The 21,329-nt window shown below is 44.9% G+C and overlaps 1 protein-coding gene across 6 annotated transcripts in view; it reads right to left on the bottom strand.

Moving 5' to 3' along the window:
* The window catches only part of ACSL6 (acyl-CoA synthetase long chain family member 6), a 57,684-nt gene that overhangs the window by 6,852 nt on the left and 29,503 nt on the right, over nt 1–21,329 (bottom strand). For 4 of the 6 annotated variants that reach the window (XM_077911583.1, XM_077911580.1, XM_077911586.1 and 1 more), the window contains 11 exons: nt 18,166–18,239; nt 16,524–16,601; nt 14,983–15,117; nt 14,441–14,575; nt 13,303–13,398; nt 11,998–12,070; nt 9,932–10,020; nt 8,820–8,936; nt 5,780–5,923; nt 4,483–4,584; nt 3,327–3,398 (listed from right to left, as the gene is read on the bottom strand). In XM_077911583.1, the coding sequence (XP_077767709.1) occupies nt 3,327–3,398; nt 4,483–4,584; nt 5,780–5,923; nt 8,820–8,936; nt 9,932–10,020; nt 11,998–12,070; nt 13,303–13,398; nt 14,441–14,575; nt 14,983–15,117; nt 16,524–16,601; nt 18,166–18,239 (1,115 nt within the window). Of the gene's footprint in view, nt 1–3,326; nt 3,399–4,482; nt 4,585–5,779; nt 5,924–8,819; nt 8,937–9,931; nt 10,021–11,997; nt 12,071–13,302; nt 13,399–14,440; nt 14,576–14,982; nt 15,118–16,388; nt 16,467–16,523; nt 16,602–18,165; nt 18,240–21,329 lie in introns of all 6 variants that reach the window. The other 2 variants (XM_077911581.1, XM_077911582.1) reach the window with 2 other exon arrangements.

The raw sequence follows: 21,329 nt of genomic DNA on the forward strand, positions 1-21,329 counted from the left end.
ACTTACAGTTTTTTTAAAAAAGTAAACCAATATTAAAACCAATTTTCATTTCTTTATGTATTTTCTAATAAAAACAAACTGTCAATTTGTGAAAAAAAAAAAGAAAAAAGGAATGAGAATCTTCTCTCTATACATCTAACACAATGTGAAACTCGTTTCCCAATTTGAAATGGGCAAAAAAAAAAAAAAAAGTTTTAATGATTTATCCATTTATTTGAGAGAGAGGATGTGCATGTGCACACACGTGAGTGGGGGGAGGGGCAAAGAGAAAGGGAGAGAGTTCCCAAGCAGATTCCTGCTGAGCTCAAGGCTTGATCCCAGGACCCTGAGATCATGATCTGAGCCAAAACCAAGAGTCAGCTGCTCAACTGACTGAGCCACACAGGTGCTCCCATAACCAAACTTTCTGTTAAGGAAAGAAGGAAATGTTAAATGTTAGCTTCCTTTCTGAAACTATACTCTTATCATGGAAAAGTGATTCCAGGGTTTTTTTTGTTTGTTTGTTTGTTTGTTTAGAAATACTGTAACATTTAAATATTGTGTTGGAGTAAAATACTTCAAAAGTGTCAATTTATGCCAACTCATTAAAGCACAAAACTCTTCATAATTTTGAAGAAACATAATATTTTAAATTTCAATGGTACTACTGAATGAAACACAATTGCTTGAAGATAATAAACACAGAAAGAATAATTAGGACATTAGAGGTAAAGTAAAAAAAAAAAAACAACAACACTTGAATTAGGGAAATGCTCAATTTTTTTTTCCCCTTTCTGATTTTAAGGCAAACTGGTTAGGTAAGTATTCATTTCAGTGACAGAAACACAATAACATTTTTACTGAGAGTTTTGCATCAGAATTTAAATAATCTATCAAGTGTCAAAATTCACTTTGTATTGTCTATACAAACTAATAAAGCTTATATAAATATCAAGAAAATGGTTAAATCATGGCTAAGTATGCTCAAAAACTTCCCAGGTACTTACGTATTTTAATTATTGATAGAGTTATTTTAAATGTTTCCTATCTACTCATTCAAATTTACCTTTCAAAGATCTCTATAAATTAACAATGATTGGTTAATGGACATTAAATTATATTAATTTTTTGAAGACTAATTTAAATGTTAATTCAAATTCAACCCTGACCAGTAAACCTGAACTCCTAAAGCTTCTGGTGAATGGTTTAAGCCTCAGGCTTAGATTATCTATTTGTGTTTGCATGGTTTTCAGAAAATTAGTGTTAAACCTTAACTAATGGCTCATTTTTCAGGAAAAGAGAAAAGGACAGGCTGACAATGGATTGTAGATTAATTCAAATAATCTATGTTGATCTTTGGAACACAACCGGGAGCACACCCATCTCAAGGCATGGGGCTCCCTGCTCAGTGGGAACCTGCTGCTCCCTCTCCCTCTGCCTGCTGCTCCCCCTGCCTGTGTGCACTCTCTCTCTCTCTCTCTCAAATAAATAATTTAAATCTTTAAAAAACAACAACAACTCAGTCCTTTGGGATACCTGCATGGCTTCCCTATATTTCAGGTTACCATGGTGAGGGCAGATTATTAGCGCAGAAACTGCTTAAGGGGTATGGGAAGACAAGAACACCTCTCCACTCAGTCAAGGTCTAATCTGAGCACTGGTTAACACCTGAAACTTTACCAAAGGCCCCCTTTCAGAGTAATCTTATGAGTTGATGGTCTTTTCCATGAAGAAGAATCTAAATGTGAAGATTTTCCAGGTTCTGGGGCAGGTCATGCCTCCCGAACCCAGCAGGAGGCGTGCCACCCCTGGGAATCACAAGGTATTGGCTGGAACTAATCGGCTTAAGCAATGCACTTAGTGCCCTTATGGCTCCCCATTCAGAGGAACACGCAGGCCCAGAACAAATGTCTTGGACCACTGGGTCTACATCATCATCATATGATCCAGTCACACAGCTCCCCTTAATGGAAGGACAATGAAGTCAGTCCTGGCAAATTTAGAAATTTGAATTTTTTTTTTTTAAAGATTTTATTTATTTATTCATAGAGATGCAGAGAGAGAGAGAGGCAGAGACACAGGCAGAGAGAGAAGCAGGCTCCATGCAGAGAGCCTGACGTGGGACTCGATCCAGGGTCTCCAGATCACGCCCCGGGCTGCAGGTGGCGCTAAACCGCTGTGCCACCGGGGCTGCCCTAGAAATTTGAATTATTATGCCAGGAATGACCTTTCATTCAGAAAGATAAATATAATTTGCTTGAATGCCTCTGATTTTATAATTTTTTTATGATGAAGATTTTGTTCATCCAAGCCTTCTGTGCTGTAAATGCTGACAGATAAGGGTAAAGCAGTGCTTCTCAAACTAGATTAATATAATCTCAAAATATATCTCAAAATATAATCTCAAAATATGATCTCAAAAGAAAACAATTCTGAAACTATGTTTAGATTTCATCAGTTTGAAACTTAAGAAATTAAAGTCTGAATCTGTGGAAATGGTTTTTAATTGCAAATGCTTTAAGAGTTTAAATTTGAAACTGGTTTTAAAATGTTTTTAGGTTATCATCAAAGTGAACATACAAAATTTAAAATTCTCAGAAACCCTGTAGATCCCTAACACTAACACTATATTTGGGAACCCTACTGGAGAAACACAATTTTATTAAAAGCCATTAAGTTAAAGACAGGCTAGAAATTTTAGAAAATCAGAGTGTTGTTATTTCTCTACTTGAAGAATTTTCCTTTTTTTGAGTTTTTGACTAAAGAGGACATATAAATGGTGTAGGTAGGTAGGACCAAGTGTGCTTATGAACTCAATTACAGTAGGAACCCCAAACTTGAAAAGACAAAAAGCCTTAGAGAACTGCTTGCTGTGTCATATAATACATTCTGTGTTTCCTCCTCTTTGTGGTAGACATGCTGGGCTGACAGATCACTGGCCCAAGGAGCACGATCTTTCCGATGTCCTAGCAAGTAAGCTTGCCTGCTGCAGCCAAGAAGACAGTTCCCATAAAAATAAAAATAAGAGAGGACACTAGTCTTGAGTATTGCAGGCAGCTTGTGTACATACTCTGCTTGTGACAGCTAGGGTAGTATTTCAGCTTTATGAACGTCTGTGATTACGAGGACAACACAGTCTCACTCAACATACGACCTATTTTAGTTCAGGATACAGGCAGGCTGCTGCAAAGTCAGCTTGGAACAGGCCTTCAGGGGTCTGTCAGTACACAGGCTGTCCGCTGGCCGCAGCATGGAGGGTGGAGAATCTAGGTCAGGGTCACCATGGGTGAGTTTAATTTTTGTCACTCACAAGGGGTTGTAACAAGTATGGGGAAAGTAATAGTTACCTGTTCAAATGAATGGAGTCCGCTCTCTTTTCCTAACCTCACCATATCTTCCAAAATGGCTTTTTTCAGCTCCTGAATTGAACCATATAGGAAAAATTACAAGGCAAAAACACATTTCAAAATGGAAGTAGAGGAAACAGTGAGTTTTGAGCAAAGTACAACTGGTGGTCGTGCCAACATCCACCCCAACCCCCACTCCCCTCACTGGGGCTGACACTCCCTGGCAGCACACTGTCACCACCTCTCATTAGGTAAGTGTGTGCCAGGAATGGCCAAAGGAGTGACCATGAACAGGCTAAGGGACTATTTTACTTTTTAAAGTGGCTTTCTGGTCAGCCTAACACTAACACTATATTTGGGACTCTGGTTAGAGTCCCAGGGACCCTGTCACCCCCAGAGGAGCTAGGGTCCATGGATGCTGCTGAAAAATGAACCATGTGCCTGGAGAAGGTGATGTTGAGCCAGACTGCAGAGATCTGTTCCAAAGGAACCTACACCTGCCTGAAAAGTTTCAGGCAGATGTGAGTGGCTAAAGCTCTAAGTAGGAAGAATTGAGTTATTTTTTTCAATTCCATGACTATTTAAGTCCAGTATATATAAAAGCCACCTCATATTTGGAAAGAATGAGATCGATGTGTCAGAAGGCCTATACTCACACCTGACACTGCTGTTAACCAACTGGTGTCAGCCGTGTGGCCTTGGGTATGCCACCACCCTCTCTGGACTCTATAGCAAGCTGTAGGATAGCAGGGCTGGACAAACTTTCTGTGATTCAATAGTTCATCAAAATTCCTAAGGAGATATCTGCATTCCTTCAACAACAATAACAAAAAGACAAATCTCTAGTTCAGGATTTCTACCATTATAAAATAACGTTAGAAATTTCCCTACAGGTATGCCTGGGTGGCTTAGCAGTTGGGCGTCTGCCTTCAGCTCAGGGTGTGATCCCAGGGCCCTGGGATTCAGTTCTGTATCTGGGTCCCCATAGGGAACCTGCTTCTCCCTCTGCCTATGTCTCTGCCTCTCTCTGTGTGTCTCTCAGGAATAAATAAAATCTTAAAAAAATATATTTCCCTACATGTTCAAGTTCCACTGCTTTACTGTGTCTCTGCCCTCCCATTACACAGTATCATAGGAAGTCCAGTAACCAAGGTACCTTATTCGCACAGAGCTCTGTGTATGAGCCTTCAATTCCTCTCTTCTGGGCCCATGTGGGCATGACCTCAGGGTCAGGCACAACAATACCCACCAAATAGGCCTGCAATCCCAACCAAAGGAAAACACAGTCAAGACAAAAGCTTTTAAAGTGGTTATTTGTGGTCCAGCATTAAAAATAATCTCCTGGTATTCTCAGACTCCATCCTTTTCTAAAAATAAGTATATGCTTATGTTATGAAACATTTCCATCAATATAGCATACATTCTTGACTGTTTTCTGGTATATTTCCTCAACTTCATAAAAGAAAATTAATAAAGGGTAAGCTTAAGGAAGTAAAGAATCAGTAAAGTTTGGTTCTCATGTCAATCTTAAATGAGTACACCTTTAAGACACTCAATGAACCCAAACACATATATTTCTCAAGGTTTCCCAGACCATTTTGAAATTGCATATTAAGATGGTCCCCATTCATGAAGAAGTCTATTTAAAAATTTTAAAGCATTTTTAAAAGAAAAATTTAATACGGGATGCGTACGTGGCTCAGCGGTTGAGTGTCTGCCTTCGGCTCAGGGTGTGATCCTGGGATCCGGGATCCCACACTGGGCTCCCTGCGGGGAGCCTGCTTCTCCCTCTTCCTGTGTCTCTGCCTCTCTGTGTCTCTCATGAATAAATAAATATATCTTTTAAAAAATCTAATAATATTTGCTTAATGAGTGCAATGACAGCACAGAATATATTCACAGTGATCTTGCTGACTTCAAGTCTTAATGATGTTGAAAGCAGAATAAATATAAATCCTCTCCAATAATTTAATCCTAAACTATGCTAACATATTAACTTAATATTACTAGTTTAACATATAATATATATATGTTAAGCTATGTTATCATCAGTACCATTACTTGGAATACTGTACCCATTTATCTGTAGAGTTTATTTAAATGTTTCAAAATCCAAATAGCAGAAACCCTGAATCTTGCTTTAGCATCTTACCTCAAATCCCTCTTGGTAGTAGGTACAGCCTAAGTTAAAAGTAGTGAGAATGTTCATTATCACTACTTTAAGCAACTTATTTACCTAACTGCAATTTACCAAACTATAAGCATGTAAGATTTCTCCTTCTAAAGGCATTTTCCCTCATGATCTAATATGCAGAAGAATATCGGTGTCTGAATGGAGATTCATTTTTACCACTACAATCAAATACCAAATACTCAGGAAATGATTCCCAAATAACTCTAGATTTTTCAGCAGGCCCAATATGTGCAGAAGGGCTGAAGCACAGGACACTCACCTTTAGGCTGTTCCCATGGACATAGACTTGTGCCACGGGCTCACTCCGTATGTAGATGTTTTCAATCTTCTCGGGTGCAATATATTCTCCCTGAGCGAGTTTAAATATGTGCTTTTTCCGATCGATAATTTTAAGAGTTCCTGCCTGTGGAGGGAGACAGCAGCTTCATGAAAAGACCCCTGCCCTGTCCCACTCGGCAAACCCCACCTGGATTTGTTCCTCAGCTGCAGAGGCTGTTCTTAGCCTCTGCATGGCCGGAGCGGGCCGCCCTGCACTGAGGTTGACAGCTCGAAGATCTGCTGGACCTGGAGTGCCCACTGTCATCTCTCCTTGGCGTTTACCTGCTCCCACAGCTGACACCCTCATGCCCAGAAACAGGGGTCCTCCTCCTCAGAAGTCCTGGTTCCCCTCTTACCCAGGCCCTTACTCCAGCTGTCCCTTTTCTCACCACCATCTTCAAATTTACTCTGTTAAACAATGCTAAGCCTCTCTAGCCAGCTACTGCCTCCACTCCCAAAGAGTGGCCTCTCCATCCCCCAGCATACAGCACACCTTGGCAGAGGCCCCCAATGACGCCCACCTCACAGACCAGATGGCATTAGGAGTCCTCACTGCTCCAGGACCTCTGGGGCAGGCAGGCCACCCCTTGGGCAGTGTGTGCTTGTATTCCTGGCCTCTAGAACCACCCCCACACACATCTCCCTGACTCCGTTTAAGTTTTTTTGAGTTTCTCAGGGGACCTGGTGTGTCTCCTTTGGCTCAACCCTTGAATGTTGCACTTTCTTCACCTCCACTGATAATGTTCCTTGAAATAGCCTCCATTTATTTCTTCATTGGTCACTTCCATGTCTGCCTAAGCTTCCAGCCAAACCTCTTCACTGAATTCCATATTCAGAACCTAACAGTCAGAATGCTTCAGAAACCAGATTGTTTGCCCTACAGGATGCAACAGGCCACTAAGGAAGCCCATCACAGGCCTCCTCACACCTGTCCCAGCCCCACAAGCCACAAACTTGGAGATGACCTTGCTGTTTTCTTCTCCTGGAACTTCTAGCAGTCAAGCTCATTGTCCTCAAACAAAAAACCCTCCCACACCCACCTCCTTCAACCATCAAAACCACTTCCTGACCAGGCTTCTGCATACACTCTGTCCCTTCTCCATCTATGTGATTGGCCAAAGTAGAGCAAAGTCTCCAGAAAAGAAAAATGAATAAGCCCTGCTTTGTTCAAAACCCAGGCTGGACCTCAGGCACTTTCCCCACACTGGCATCTTTTTGACCCTCATGGTACCCTCTGAGCTGGGTGTCATCACCTCCATTCCACAGAAGATGAAAATGAGGATTAGAGCATCTGATTAATTCCTAGAAAGCCACATACTAGAAGGCAGGGGAACCAGGACTTGAATTAGGTGTTTCTAGATCAGAAGTGTATATCTTTCCCTAATCAACCTAATACTATTTCAAAAAATTATCAGTTAAAAAAAAAATGGATGCCTACAGATCACTTGCTGCTGTCTTAGGCTCTTAGTGTAAGCACAGCACTACATCTCCATAAGAATTAGTTTACTTGCTTCTCCCAACATCCTGCAAGGTGGCTGGTTGCACTCAAGTTATCAGGATTTAGTACCAGATTGAAGGTTCTATGGAACTTCAAGCTTTTTCAATTTGGAGGCCCTCCCTCTTTAAGAAAAATGAAGCACAGAGGCTTGGAAGGGGCCTACACCAGTGAGGGGCTCTGAGCTTGGGCTTCAGGGGACAATCTGCCTTCTGCCAGCCTGCAGGGCCTGCTGCCTCGCACGCCTCCCTCCTCCACACCTGGGAGCCTCAAGGGAGAACAGCCTACCTCACACCTCTTTCTCTCTACTCAGCATGTGCTATTACTCCTGTCCTGACCACACTTCCCACTCTCTCCTCTCCCTTTGGAACATGACTCACATCCTAAGTCTCCTGTAGGTGCCTGTCTTCCTCTGCCTCTCACCAGGCAAGCGTGGCCCTCCACTTACGCCCATCACATTGGACATCACATTGGTATCTCTTTCCTGAGCAGAGTCCCTGGCCTAGGGCATATACCAGGGATTCCTGCTACAGGAATGAGGGCTTCTCAAGGAGGGACACAGATTCAAGCAGGGGTGAACCAGCTCACCAGTCCATAGGACCTCTGGAAGGTTCAGCATCATTCACATGCCTAATAAACTCTACATTTCACAATGGCCACCCTAAACCTTAGCAACTTCACAAAGACACAGGGAAGTTCCTGGGGTGGGCTGCATCAGGCAAGGGGCTCTTGGTTCCAGCAACAGAGCCATTTTCTGGTCATAGTTTTTATCTAAGCATATCCCGTGTGCCAGGCATTGTGCCAAGCACTTTACAGGTATAACTCATTTATTCTTCCAAACAACCATAGAGGTAATCAGTGTTATCATCCCCATTTTACAAGTGACAGAGTGAGGCACAATAACACGGTCTGGTTAAAAGCTGGGAGCCACAGCCAAAGGATATCACATAGCCTTACTCTCTTACTCTACAAGAAAGTAAAAACGGAGCCCCAAAGACGTATGAGGCTTTGGACAAGGACTCAAAGCAACTGCTGGCAGAGCCAAAGGAACTCAGACACCCTCCTAGCTGGCTTCAAGCTTTTCCCACTGCTCAATGTCAACTCTCAGTTAGGGGCCAGTGTCTTTGGGTCCCTAGGCCCTGCCATTCTCAGATCCCCCAGGGCTATGAACTTCCTGTACCTTGCACTCCACCCATTCGATTCCACAGCACTGACAGATCTCTATCGGAAAACAGGTCAGGTCGGGAGTGGGTCTCACACTCCAGCTCTGTCCCCGCATAAAGATCTCTATCACCTTTATCAGAAGGATGGACAAGAATGCTTTGGGGACAAAATAAGGAAGGACCTCCCTATCCCTCTGCAGTTGTTCCTGAATGGCTAATTATCAGGGAAGATAGGGAGGAAAATTTTGCCTCAGAAGTGAGTCAGATTTTACACCCTCCCATCTCGAGAGTGTGTGGAGAGCCACAGCTGCAAACGTACGTACTGGCAGCCACTTGCCAATGTCCCCAGTGTGAAGCCAGCCGTCGCTGTCCAGGGCTTCCTTTGTCCTGTCTGGATCTTTCAAGTAACCTTTGAACACATTTGGTCCTCTCACACATATCTGTAGGGACAAACACCAGGTTTTTGTCAGCCCATAGCATGAGGAATCTCACTCAACAGTAGGGCTGTCATGAGGTCTGTATAGGATAAGGTATCCTATCCCCCAGGAAGTTCACTGTGGAAACAGCTAGGATGGAGAAAGAGCACAGGAACAGCCACCAGCAGACTGAATGGTCTCCCACTTCCCTCAAATAGCATCATCTGTCTTCCATGTTTTCTCCCTGTCCTGCCCCTCTACCCCACCTCACCCCCTAGCCTCCTGCCTTCCCCCTCCCTTCAGCGTGTGCTGCTTTGTGACACTGGATGGGGTCTCCTCGGTTACTGACGGCTGGTTGATTCCACCAGGGATGCTCGAGCCCCCTGCTTCATGACAAGGCAGTCACTTGCCCATCTATTCTCATGGAGTGAACAGGTATAGGCCAGCTCTATCTCCCCCTTCTGGCCGGGTTGCAAATGGTCCCATTTTTGCTGAGACACAGGAAAGTTAACAGGCCACGTCAGTTAGGGGAAAAAATGGATTTTTTAAATTTAAAGTTTGGAAATTTCTTTTTTTTTTTTAAAGATTTATTTATTTTAGAGAGCATGAGTGGGGGGAAGGGCAGACAGAGAGGGAGAGAGAATCTCAAGCAGACTCCCCACTGAGCACAGAGCCCAATTCAGGGCTCAATCTCAGGGCCCTGAGATCATAAACTGAGCCAAAATCAGGAGTTGGACACTTAACCGACAGAGGCACCCAGGTGCCGCTACAGAAATTTGGGAATTTCAAATCTTGATTTAGACTAGCCCTGTTCAAACCCTGGGGGTCAGTTGCTTCATAAGCAAGAGAGGAAATTCTGAATTCAATGGAGTCAAATTAATCAGTAATCTAAAGTGACTTTACATGGAGGGTGAAAGGAAAACAATTCCATTTTCTTTTTTTGTTTGTTTGTTTTTTGTTTTCTTTTACTCACTATATGTGGCATCCAGAGGCATAAATGGCTATGTTTCTAAATTTACCTCTCCCTCTCCTTTGCAGGTCCAATAGTTCAGTTCCTCAACATCGATGAGCTTGATATGATTGCAGGGCAGAGGTGCCCCTACATGCCCTAGAACACCAAAACAATATGGCATTTGTCAGTGTTCAGATCAATTTCAGCACTAAACTGTTCCAGGCCATATAAAAATGGGGGAACAATACAGAAGGGGAGCAGTATACCTTTAGACAGGCATTTGTCACAAGCAAGCACTGATGATTTGAAAAAAAGTTCTGGAGAAAAGTCAGGCCAACCTCTGCTGGGCCTTTGTTTTGCATCTGATTCTTTTAAAAGCTAAACAGGCACTCCTGGCCCAGCACCCTGCACAAAGTCTGCAGGAGCTGGGGGGAGGGGTTGGTTCATACCCACATCAATCGCAAAATCAGGATTCTTTTTACAATAGAGTCCATATTAAATGCTTTTCCCCCTCTGTCAGACCCTTGATTTGGATCATAAAATACTGTCATCATTACTTTTCTGCCAGTCACCAGAATGTTGGCTAATGTGCATAGTAACCACCTAGAAATCTTGTTAAGATTTAGATTTCTGATGAGGCCTGAGAGTCTACATGTCTTACAGACACCCAGGAGATACTGATGCTTCTAGTCCACATACTATACTTAAGAGTAAAAAAGAAATAGAAGACAAGGATGAGATAACTCGTCCCTGAAAAATATGACTTCATATATTCCTGCTCATATATAATCCAACTGCACAATTACATCTAAGTCATTTTATAGAAATTATGGTTGTTAGCACAATTCACTAGCGAGGTGGAAGATGGTTAAGTAGGTGCTGGCCAAGGTCCTGAAAGAAAAGTGAGCCATGCAGATGAAAACTGAGGTTGTGACACTGGTTTCTTTTTCAACAAGAGGCTGCCAACTTTTATAATATTGTACAAAAAAATCTATCCTCTCATATGCAACATATTTTGCAAGTTTGATGATAAGGATGACTTAAAAAGGCAAAATCTCAAAAATCTTACATAGGAAAATGAGGAAGATGACAATAAGAGGGAAGAAAGTACCCAGAAAGATGGGGATACGTATTGAGTGGTCAGTAAATATGATGGCAGCAGTAAGAAAAAAGTTACTGATCCAGGACTTCAGAATATCATTTTTGTAGTAAATTTTTGAGAGACAGAGACATCAAAGAATCTATATACAAGAGAGGTTTAATTTAGCTAGAATTTGGAGAGATAAACCTCAGAGAAAAATGCTTCTGTCTTTGATGTGATCAAATATGATTCCAATTTGGAATCCACCTATCATGTTTCTGCTGACTGCCTCAATATACTGAAAATAGTATTGCATTACTATGCATATTTCTTTTCCACATGCATCACCTTGAGTTTTCTAGTGTGTAGTTGAGCAAATTTGAGGTTGAAGAGTGGCCCCAGACTCACAGAGGAAGTTGGTATCCTGAAGGATTTTGCTCAGTGTTTTTTAGATTCTTCCAGTGCCTGGTCTAAATTTGGTGATGGACAATACAGGGGCTACATATTGCTTCCTCCTTGCCCTGGAAGATGAGTCTGTTCAGAATGAGGGCATGGAAAGGAGCTGCTCCTTCCTGAGGATGCTGTTGCCTTTTAGACATTAACATTATAGGAGACCCCAAAGAATCTCAGAAATGGCCCTTTAAGAAATAGTGCTCGGTCACTATGAACTTGCCCTTCTTTCCTAAATCATATCCAATTCATGGCTGCTCCCTTTATTCTAAAATAGGTTCCCATCTACAAAATCCAACATGCTGTTATTTACTGGTATTAAAAGCATTTTTCTACCTGGAATTATATACTGTGATCTATTGCTTCTTTTTTAATGACTTCTAGTTATCTATAAAAGAAGTGGGAAAATACTAAATATATTTGGAAAAGAATATGTACCAAAGAGAACAACACCCAGTATGCCACGACCCAGACATAACCACCATCAGTGTTTTTCTTTCTTTTCTGTCACTATTTTCCTAAGTGCCCACATAAGTTAGCTTTCTGTAAGGAAGTTTGAGATCAGCATGAGTCTTTCCCACATGATCTCTAGCCCATCCTACCTGAGGTCCAATCCCCAGGTGTGGTGAAGGTACATCCAGCGGTGCACTCAGTTTGGCCATAACCTTCATAAACCTTCAAACAAAAAACAAAACTACACTGTAAGTATATGTGCTCCTACATCTGACTGGCTGCCCTTTGCAGCCAGTGAACCTCCCATGGAGCATGTGGCTGTTCCACGCTGGGGAGTGTGGTGGGGGTGGGGGGGGTGCGGGGAGGGAAGCTCCTCTAGGGGAAATTGAATGCAGACAACACGTGTGGTTCCTTGGCTTGGAAGAAGGGCTATTTTTTTTGCAGACACTTAGTAGAGAAGGTTATTTGGTTTGGGGGTGAAGATTTCTGACCTATTTTCAACTACTGACTTTATTTTTCATTTGGATAACATTATGAAAGAGAAGTATTTTATTTTATTTTTTTAAGACAAGTATTTTAAAACTTACTGTACGTTTCCCTTTGGCTCTGTAAAATATTCCTTTCTAGAGCCCCATGTGCTTGTAGGAATACACCATGTGTGAGAGTCTGACTTTAGGAGTGGTCGGACTATGTTGGTACAGAATAGGATGACAGTGAAAGGAGCACTGGTTTCTAAGGTATATAAACTTAAGCATGCACATTTATGAAACAGATACACCTACTTTGCATAAAATATATGAGTCATAGCCCTGCGTATGCAGGAATTTAATAAATATTAATTGAATGGATAAATGAAGGAATGAATATTTTAGAGATGACAAAACCTATTTAATCAAATAACAAAACACCAATGGAGTTCATCCCCCATCTCGACGGCTCCTTTTCTGGATTGGGAGATATTTTTTTTTAATTTTTATTTATTTATGATAGTCACAGAGAGAGAGAGGGGGGCAGAGACACAGGCAGAGGGAGAAGCAGGCTCCATGCACCGGGAGCTCGACGTGGGATTCGATCCAGGGTCTCCAGGATCGCGCCCTGGGCCAAAGGCAGGCGCCATACTGCTGCGCCACTCAGGGATCCCTGGGTTGGGAGATATTTTGCAGGTTGGAGAATGCAGAGATGCTGGCTCAAGTGCAGTATGGGTTCTCTAGCACAATGATGATCCATATATAGTTTAACTACCCTTTTTCTCAGAGTGGGTACACTTGGACTTTGCAGAATGTCACAAGAGCATCTTGGCTTTCACTGACTCTGAGCCTTTTTCATCCTCAGAGGAGGGAGCTTTTGTCCCACTCAATTCCTGCCCCCAGGATCTTTCTCCAGTAGAGACTGTAATGGGCTCTGCCCTGACACACATCCCATTGCCCCTACGGAAAGCCACATGGAGACTTTACCTGGCATCCTAGAGCAGCCCGGAGGAATCCCAGGACTGTCGGTGATGCAGGGGCTGCTCCGGTGACAATCATCCTCACGCATCCTCCAAGACTGGCCTGTGGGAAGAGAAAAGAATCTGCCACAGTTTGTGCTGCTGGAGATGGCGTATAGCCCATGTAGGCCCTATCCAAGGTCAACATTCAACAGTTGGACTTTACCTGGCCATACGGTAGGGATAAAAGAGAAGGTCTGAGGCTGCATACCACATGAGCTGAAGGAATCTTATCTCCTTTCAAATGAATCAATCCAATCAGCTTTGCAACTTGACCCGCAATATGGCCAACTCCTCTGTGTCTTTGGAGGTAAGTACCATTAATCTGCGTACTATTCTATAACTTTGGCTTTCCCTTCTTTAAAGTACACAGCTTTTTCCTCACTCTCCCATCATTTGCAAGTAGCCAAAACAATTACTTAGGACAATTTCTTCCCACTTCCATTGTAATGGCACAGCCTTTTCTCATTTTTAAATCAATACCATGCTCTACTCTGTTTACTATGCACTGCAGAGGACAACGGATTCTTTAAACACTTTGTTTCTGTAAGTTGAGCCAAGGGAGTTTAAATATTAATTGTCTTAGCTAAAAATAGAGTAGTAAGAAAAAAACGAGTAATGCTACTAATTAGCTACAAATTCCTTGGGTATTTGTAGAGCCTGAAAACTTATATGGGGATACAGCAGTGAGTAATTCATGATTGGCCCAGTCCAGGAGGGGTTGAAGGAATAGGAAATAGGAAAGGAAAGGAAGATTCTTGGACACTGGGTAGAACCTAGTGCTGTTGGAAAGCCAGCATAGCCAAGGCTACAGGGAGGGGCAAGAGAACCTTCAGGCCATAGGAATACCTGATGGACCTGGCCACTAAAGGGCAAAGTTGCCTGTGGAGGCCAGGGGGCCTACTTTCCAGGAGTCCTTGCTGGTTGCTTTTTGGCAAATATCACACACACCCAAATAATAAAAAGGAGTCCTTTAATACTTCAATGGTAGCTTAAGCTTTGATTTCATGAGCAAATGAGTTATTTTATAAGATTACAGGCCACTGGAATAAGCCTCCCAAATTCTTCCCTAAGACCACCTGGGTGTCACTTGTTCATTTTCTTACCTGAATCTTATTAAAGAAGAGTTCATCCCAGATACTATCATTCCTGATGATTCCACTCCGGACCTCAGCCTGCTTACGTTTTGCTGCAAACTCCAGGAGCCAGCGCTTTAGTCGTGTGTCTGCCTGGCTGAAGATCTGAGGAACAGAAGTAAGAAGCAGCTGTCAGGCCTGTGTGTACTACCTTTAGACAGACACTCCTCGCCCACCTAACCCACGAAGAAGGCAAGCCTGACCAACAGAGAAGCCATGCTCCATTTTGCCTCTGCGGGAGGTCAGTGGGTATGCGACACCCAGCTAAAGGTTAATCAGCATCTGGTCACATTGTGGGGATAGACATTCCTGAAGAAAAATCTCCTTAAATAAGGTTTTAGAGAATTGGAAGAAAACAGGAGAAGGAAGGTGAGAGTGAAGGAAGAGAAGAGGCAAATTCTAGGACCTCATGCCCCAGGAAGCATGGAAAGCCTGCCTGGGGCTCCAGATCCTGTCCAGACAAGCAGATGCACAGCAGCTTAGTCTGGCCAGAGACTCCCTATAGGGCTTACCTTGTCATACATCCGGTTCAGCAATCGAGGGACCACAGGGAAGATAGTGGGGCACAGAGCCTTCATGTCATCTGAGAGGAGACGGATGTCTCCCTGGAAGAAGCCGACACGTCCCCCATGGCAGTAGACAACAGACTGGAGGGAGAGGACAGGAAGAGAGAAGTCCCTCAGGGTAGTCACTCCTGGTTGTAGTCCAAAGCTCTGCCCTACATGGAGGGCACCCATAACCCCCTAACCCAGCTCTGGCTGCTGCCATGAGACACTCAAGAATACCATCTGAGATGCTCTCCCTTCCCATTAAGACCCACTCGGCATGGGGGTGAAGTAGCAAGAGACAGAGGGGAATCCTGAGTCTTTGGAAGATGCAGAGCAGCAAGGCTAAGTGGAGCCTACTCCCTCACACTCAATTCCCAAGCCCTGGGCAAGGACCTCCCTGGGAACTCAGGTCTTTGAGCTGTACCGCACCCTATCGATGGGTCCACTCCAGGTCTGTGGATTTCCCTCAGGGATACCTGGAAGGCTGTACAGTGCCCATGAGTACTATCAGACACTGTTTATGTTGGCTGTGGGTGTTACTTGATGGAGGGCCAAAGGGGGGGCCGGGCTGATTCTTAGTGGGTTTAGGAATATGCCAGGGGCTGAAAACATGCTCTTTTCTTTAATGTTCACAGCAACTCTACGAGTGAGGCAGCATTTATATCTCCATTTCACAGGCGAGGAATGCAAAACTCAGAGAGGTAAAGGGACTTGCCCAGAGTCACAAAACTAGCTCATAGTAATGAACTATGGCATTCTAATCCAGGTCTGAAAAGCTGGAAAGCATGCCCTAATATACCAGCTCTCCCCCAAGTGAGACGGGAGAGGCTTAGAAGACACGGCTCATTCACAGGCTGGTCCTTGAGTGACACATGCGTGGAAAATTCTTTGTTCCCACAACCTTATGTGGACCACCCCCACCCCCACCCCCACCTCCCACAAGGCCGGTCTCAGGGCCAATCATAACGCCAGTCCCATAGCCGGAGTGAGGAGTCATGACAGTTGGATCCCCCAACTTCACTGTCTTGTTTTCCTCTCCAGGAGTTCATGAGTTTTGGAAGTTATGGTATATAAGTGTCTTGGCCATCATACTGCACAGAGTGTGAATAGTAAATCCTCTCTGAGCAGAGGCCATCTGCTGGGGCCTCTGTCAGCTGAGGCATATCCACAGGTAAGACAAGGCAGGCCTGGGGTCTTCCCTGGAGTCATACCAGAAGGGACAAGTCCGGTGGCCAAGGTCCCCTGACCCCTGTGGTACCTTCTGAGGACAGGGCAGTTTAGTTCTACTTCATGGCACCAGTGACAAGTGACACCCTGCTAGGGTCCTGGGTTCTGGGCACAGATTGTGCCTCCCTGGAGCCGGGCCTTACCTGCACCATTCGCTCAAACATGTGTGCTAAAGGCAAATAGGAAATGTGCACATCCGCACAAGTGGGAGCCCACTGACTCTGTAAGAAAACAGAAGGAGCCCAGGCAAGGCCCGGTCAGTCAGGTGGGCGTCTTACCTGGATTACTCTCTCAAACATGTGAGCCAGAGGCAGGAAGGAGATGAGCACATCGTCCTGTCTCGGAAAGATCACTTTCTGCAGGTGACGGGCATGGGAGACAGAAAGGAAAGAAACACTGACAGGAAGACGACAAGAGAGTCATAAAACAATACAGAGAAAATGGTCCTGGAGGGGCAAATAGGAAGAGGGGGAGGGGGGCAAGGGGGGTGGAGGGAAGGGGGCAGAGAGAGGGGCGAGATGAAAGAGAGAGAAAAAGTGTGTGTGTGAGAGAGAGAGAGAGGGAGAGGGAGAGGGAGAGGTATATGAAAGACGCAGGAAGAAAAGAGGGAGAGAGAGACAGGGCAGCGTAGGAGGCGGAGTGTTAGGGCGCAGCCAGTAGGTCTAGGTTATCTGCAGAAGCAAAAAGCCCAGTGAAGCACACATAAACCAGCAGAGCCCAGCTCCGCAGGGAAGTCTCCTCGGGGGGCCAGGCCCCACTTCGCCATCTTCCTGGGCCACCTGGGCAGGGAGTTTGAGGGTCTCGGCTCGTTGGCACTTTCTGGTCCTTGTTCCAGAAAAGGGACCCAGGGAACCCTAGGTCTACACCAGTTGTGGCTGGGGTATGAGTCCCAGACAAACAGATGGCAGAGCCAGGCCTCACAAGCCATGGCCTGGGGACAGGGCCCGTGGGGGAGGCTCAGAGGAAGGCCTGCTGTGCCCCCCAGCCCACTATACACAGAAGGGACTGACCTCAGGGACAGAGGCTGCTCTGGCCAGGGGGATGTGCACAAGGCCAGCACTCAGGGGCTCTGCATTATGGGACTTCCCTGCCCCTGACCCCTTCACAGAGCCTTCGTCCTCCTGGGCTGGCTTTTGAACGAGCCTGGACAAGCCCCAGGAACCTGGCTTATGGCTCCTGACTAGGTTCAGCCACAACAGTCTCTCAGAGTCTTTTACCAGAATCTACCAGTACTCGGGGGCATATACTCCATAATGCCATCAGGCATGAATGTGGAGGATGATCTTTCTCCACAGTGGAGAAAAAGCCTAACTTACATGAAAAGGAACATTCCGTTCTCCTGAAGGAAACTTGCAGGACTTATGGATACTCACCACTTGAGGAAAAATGTCCTTCCTTCTTAGCCAGTTATAAAATGCTAACATGCTTTTGTCAAGCCAAGATATTAAGGGTTTTTTGTTTGTTTGTTTTTACTTTAGATTTACCTTTTAAAGTACAGTCTTACAAATTAGCAGTTGCCGTTGTTTCTCAGACTCTAGTAGTCCTTAAACACAAAATGACTGAATTAAAGCCTGGCCTATTTGAAAAACAAGTTATTAAGGATCACTTTCTAAATAAAGGTATACATAAAACCACAGAAAGCTCACTTTTTTGCAGTTAAAAATGAAAAATAGGTTCACATGTTTCTCTTTCTGGGATCTTAGCACTCTTAAAACTCAAATTGGCTATTTATGAGGTATGGATCATTTCAGAGTTTGGGGGGGGTTAAAGTGTTGCTCTAATGACAACAGAAACTCCTGCCTGGGAAAGGCAGCTCAGATTACATTGGGGAGGGGGGATATAAAGAAAACAAATAAAAAGCCTCTGAGGCTTGAGAGTATCCTCAAGAGACACCTGCTTTAGTGAGTCTACTTTATTCACCTCTGTCACTTTCAGAAAGCCTGAGAAATCAGCCACCACGTTCCCATGGGTAAGCATCGCACCTTTTGGGTTCCCTGAAAAGAGAAAACAAAAAGGCAAATTAGTTGGAAGCTCAAGGGCCACTCCTTGAGAAGACTGTCCAAGTTGACAGTCCCACTCTGTACTGCCCATCCAAGCCTCTGGCCTTCCTCTGCAGCCACTTTAGAGTCTTAGACAATGAATACTGTGTCAGAGACGTTCATCCTATAGACCCTCAAAGCCCACCTTGAGGTCCCAGCAGCTTAGGACCAGAAGACAGGTGACAGTCACACAGCCAGGCTGTCCCAAGGCTTGACAGGCTGGCTACTTGTGGCCTGTGCCTTCCCCTCTTCTGCCTCTTGGGGAAGCACAGGCTCTAGTCTCCTCAGATACTGAGTACCCTGTGCTGCTTTCTGGGCTGAGTGGGTCTAGTCCCCAGAATCCAGCAGCCATCTGTGCTGTGCTGGCAGAGGACTTCCTTGCTGCACGCAGCACCAGGAAAGGCCCTAGGCTCAGGCCAGGCTAGAGGAGCAGAGCACAGGGGCAGCCCCTCCTGCCAGCTCATCGGCAAAGACAGGACACGGATATTCTCACTTTGTCTTGATAAGACCTTTCACTACTGCTTGTAGTAACCCCAAGTCTGCTAGAATGACTCAGAAGACAGAAGCTAGATGGGGACCCAGGACACAGTGGGTTGGGAGGGAGGCCAGCTAGTCACCATTTCATGTCAGGGTGGACACAACATGTGCTGGACACAACTAACTGGCTTCAACTCCTGGCCTTGCCTGTCACTGCCAGCATAGCACAGGGAAGCCATCTGTCCTCTCTGTTCACTTACCTGTAAAATAAGGACAATGCCTACCTCATTGGCTTTCAGAAGGTCTAAGGATATAATCCATGTGCAAAAGATGTTAAATTAGAAGATTCGACTAAGACAGCAGATAAAACATTTGTGAAACTCCAAACGTGAGGGGCCAGGCCATGAGCAGAATTTACCCGGTATATATTAAATACACTAATATGTTAACTTTGCAATCCTTACCCAGAAAGAGGTGATAGAAGGTCTAAGTGAACAGAGATAAAGAGAGCATTGTAGTACATGCTACCACATTGTTCACTTTAAAATGTTTAATTTTATGCCAGGTGAATTTTAGTTCAATGAAGAAGGAGGAGGAGGAGGAGAGGGAAAAGAAGGAGGAAAAGAAGAAGAGGGAGAAGGAGGAAGAGGAAGAGAGGGAGGAGTTGAGGAGGGGGAGAAGGGAGGGGAGGGGGATAGGAAGAGGAGGAGAGATGGGAAGAAGTGGATTTGTGAGAAGAATTTCTTCAGAAAGAGCTACACAGTTCTAGACCCTGTCAAAGTGGGGAGGAATGAGGGATCTTCTTTCGGGGCCCAAAACCCAAGCTAACTCAAAGTTTGATCTGTTTCCTGCAGCTGAGGGTACCAGTGAGAAATGTGAAAACTGTACCTACAAATAAATAATAAATCCCAGGGACTGGATATGGAGTGTGCAGAGGGAATATCAATCTGAGAGGGTGGTGGTGGGAATGGTGGATTAAAAGAAAGAAAACCATTAGATTCCTAACTCTGGGAAACAAAGGGTTGCAGAAGGGGAGTGGGTTGGAGGGATGGGGTAACTGAGTGATGGGCATTAAGGAAGGCACACAATGAGATGAGCATTGGGTGCTGTACTTTGTGTTGGCAAACTGAATTTAAATAAAATTTAACAGGAAAAAAAAAGGCGTCTTGTCCACAGGTCAGTGTCCCCCTGACTCGGGGAAGCAGCTGGGAACACCACAGGCAGAAGCTGAAGGGGAGGAGGGAGCAGATAATCAAGAGAACTCCTGTAAGTGGCCATCTCTCGGTTTCATCTTTCCCACTTCCTTTTTCTCCCTCCCCACTTCCACCTGGTGGGAGTGAACCAAAAGCCTCAGAGCTGGAGGAGGAGAAACAGCAGAGGGAGAGGGGACAGGCAGCCTGCCCCACCCCGCCCCGCCTGCAGCCAGCCCTAGCTGGGGCCCAAGAAATGGCAGCGAAGTGGACCCACTTGTGCTTTGGACCTGCAGTTCTGAGATCAGGCTGTCTGTGACTTAGGGACGTCCCCCCCCCCCTCACACACACACACACAGCCCGCTCCACCCCTAGAGGGGGAATTGACCTGGCAGTGATCAGAAAAGGTAAGTGAGGTGCCTGTTTTCATTCGGGGCAGAAAAATTCTGTCAGATGCAGGGGCATCAGGACGGGCCCATCTCAGTCTGACCCAGGTATGTAATGGGCGGGGGTTTTAACGAGTGCTCTGGCACACACAGCCATACTGCAGACTGCACGGAGGATTTTGGGGACACAGAGGGTTACAGGGTTTGAATAGGTAGCTGTTAAAATATCCTTCTTCTTTTAATGAAGAAGACCCATTGCACCTCTGCTGGTCATCCTTTCATCCCAGCATCCTTCCTCAAACCCAAGCCCATATTAAGAAGTGTCCCTGAACGATCCCTCGTGTATAAGTCCCACAGAGTCTCTGGGCTCATGAACTATCCTTAGAGTATCACCTGGAGATCCTTACCTCTGGATTCTCAAGTTCTGGAAACTTCTAAGGAATACCTCCAAAATGCTAGGTATGAAATCAGAGCTCCCACAAAATATGATCCAATGCTATAGAGCTTTAGATCTGCTAAGCTGGCTGACTTGCTCATGTCTAATACAACCTCAGAGTGGATGGCTGAGAACCTCAAGAGAAAGTTGTCTTCATTAATGAAAATTGTCTGAAGCCTCCATTCAGTTCAGTCCACAACACATATAAGGGTAGCAGTCACTCAGGTCTGCTTGGACAAATCTTTTTCCTCTCCAAAATGATGAGAAAAGTTTACACCTTTTAGAAACAAACCTTTAGCTCCATCTGTGCCTTTAAAGTTGCTCAGTAGGGGGGGGTAGTAGCTCTTTTTCTGCCCCCAGGATGAAAACACAGGCACCTCACGCCTTTTCTGGTCACCACCAGGTAAGTTTCACGGGGGTCATAGACAGCCTGAACTCAGAACTGCAGGTGTAGGTCGAAAGTGCAAGTTGGTCCACTTTGCTGTGTCCCCAGCTAGGGCTGGCTGCAGGCCAGGCAGTCTGCCTGTCCCTTCTCGCTCTGCTGTTTTTTGTCCTC

This window comes from Canis aureus, chromosome 10, assembly GCF_053574225.1.
Source record: "Canis aureus isolate CA01 chromosome 10, VMU_Caureus_v.1.0, whole genome shotgun sequence".
NCBI lineage: Eukaryota > Metazoa > Chordata > Mammalia > Carnivora > Canidae > Canis > Canis aureus.